The sequence below is a fragment of the Galeopterus variegatus genome, unplaced genomic scaffold (assembly GCF_000696425.1).
Source record: "Galeopterus variegatus unplaced genomic scaffold, G_variegatus-3.0.2 Scaffold53, whole genome shotgun sequence".
Classification (NCBI taxonomy): domain Eukaryota; kingdom Metazoa; phylum Chordata; class Mammalia; order Dermoptera; family Cynocephalidae; genus Galeopterus; species Galeopterus variegatus.
This window is the reverse complement of record NW_007726164.1, coordinates 1,280,704-1,282,654: the sequence shown is the minus strand read 5'-3', so window position 1 is coordinate 1,282,654 and position 1,951 is coordinate 1,280,704. Positions and strand designations below refer to the sequence as shown.

The 1,951-nt window shown below is 57.8% G+C and overlaps 1 protein-coding gene across 1 annotated transcript in view; it reads left to right on the top strand.

Moving 5' to 3' along the window:
• Nucleotides 1-1,900, top strand: part of HOXD3 (homeobox D3) — a 3,668-nt gene extending 1,768 nt beyond the window's left edge. The window contains exons 2-3 of the mRNA XM_008573691.1: nucleotides 1,107-1,351; nucleotides 1,480-1,900. Of these exons, the coding sequence (XP_008571913.1) occupies nucleotides 1,107-1,351; nucleotides 1,480-1,746 (512 nt within the window). The 3' untranslated portion in view covers nucleotides 1,747-1,900. The remainder of the gene's footprint in view (nucleotides 1-1,106; nucleotides 1,352-1,479) is intronic.
• The last annotated feature ends 51 nt before the right edge of the window (nucleotides 1,901-1,951 follow it).

Below are 1,951 nucleotides of genomic sequence, written 5' to 3'. Positions count from 1 at the left end.
GGGGGGGGGGGGGGGGGAGGATGTTCTGGGAGACAGAAGCAACCTTGGATTTCTGTCCTTGGAAGGGAAGACCTTATTGCTAAGACATCTTCTCTAGATCAATCCAGGATGTATGAAAGAAGATGGGTATGGCCAGTGGCTCTGAGGCTTGCTCCTTCTCTCTGCTCAGACTGCTTGGTTCCTGAAATTTTCTGGCATTGTGTTCTCTGATGTGGTTTATCTTAGGTAGATGAAATTGTTTCCAGGTCCAGGGCTAGTTTGAGGCCTGGAATGTGGTTTGTTATCAGGTCTCTGGTTTGCTCTTTGGGGCTGCTGCTCCTAGGGGGAAAGTGTCTTCCTGCCTGCAAGCTCCTTCTCCTGCCCCTCCCTCCTCAGCTGCAAGCTCAGGCCCTCCCTCCCAGGAGAAATCCATTTGTCTTCCCAGGGAGGGAGTGGACAAGCAGCTGAGAGGTGGCAGGGGTGGTGGAAGCCAGTGTTGAGGCTGCTGCTCCTAGCACTACAATACTCAAAACGCTTCCAACCTGGTCTTGGTCCCCCTAAAACTCCAGGGCAGTATTTTTTTTGGGTTATCACCTCCTCGTTTTGGGTGCAGTTGGGCTGGAGTAAGGTGCCAAGATCCCCACTTCCATTCTTTGTTCACTGGGGGTGTTTTGCCCAGAAGCCAGTCCCCTAAGCAAGGCAGACTGGAGCTTCCTTCTCCCTCCCTCTCTCCTCTAACAGAGGCTGGGTGGAGTGTTCAAATAAGTCCGACCCTTCTTGTGGGGTGCGGGGGGAAAACTTACCAGTTGATCCTAGTCTCATTAAACTTCTTCATCGCCTTTGAGTCGAGATGAGATGATGGGCTAGACTGGAGGGGAGAGGGTAGGCAGAGTAAATTGAATCTCAGAAGGCAGATGGAGGTTTCAGGTGCGACTAATAGGTAGGCCTGGGGCCGATGTGAGTTCACCTTTGGAATTTCACCTCTCAAACGCCCCTTCCCTACCCCAGCCAGGACTGAAGGCGGAGGGAGGGATGGAGGAAAACGGAACCAGGGAAGCACCCCTCTCCGGTCCTGGGGATCCTCACCCCGTTCACTCAGCCCTCCTTTTCTCTCCTTCCCTGCCCAGGAGAGAGCTGCGAGGACAAGAGCCCGCCAGGCCCGGCATCCAAGCGGGTGCGCACCGCGTACACCAGTGCGCAGCTGGTGGAGCTGGAAAAGGAGTTCCACTTCAACCGCTACCTGTGCCGACCGCGCCGCGTGGAGATGGCCAACCTGCTGAACCTCACCGAGCGCCAGATCAAGATCTGGTTCCAGAACCGGCGTATGAAGTACAAGAAGGACCAGAAGGCCAAAGGCATCCTACACTCGCCGGCCGGCAAAAAAATTGAGCTATGAAAAAGCTACGTGCAGAAAAAAAAAAAAAAAAAACACCTTGATTATTTGGTTGCACACCTAAGCTTTTTCTCTAGGAAATGCTGTCATGAATTTTTCCTTTGTAGTACTTCGCCAGCGCCAACCTGCAGGGCAGCCCCGTGTACGTGGGCGGCAACTTCGTCGACTCCATGGCTCCCGCCTCCGGGCCGGTCTTCAACCTGGGCCACCTCTCGCACCCGTCGTCGGCCAGCGTGGACTACAGTTGCGCCGCGCAGATTCCCGGCAACCACCACCATGGACCGTGCGACCCTCATCCCACCTACACAGACCTCTCGGCCCACCACTCGTCTCAGGGACGCCTGCCCGAGGCCCCCAAACTGACACATCTGTAGCCGCCGCCGGCCCGAACTCGCGGCGCAATTACCTCTCTTGCTTTGGTGGTGGGGGTGGCGGGCGGGGCCTGCGGGGCAGCCCGGGGACCCCCTCCCCCGCTCTGGCCGGGCTGCTGTCTTCAGGGTCTCGGGCCTTCAGCGGCGGAGGCGCAGGCGACCCGGCCTCCCCTCCCGGCGCGCCCCCCCCTGGGCGGGCCGCCCCACA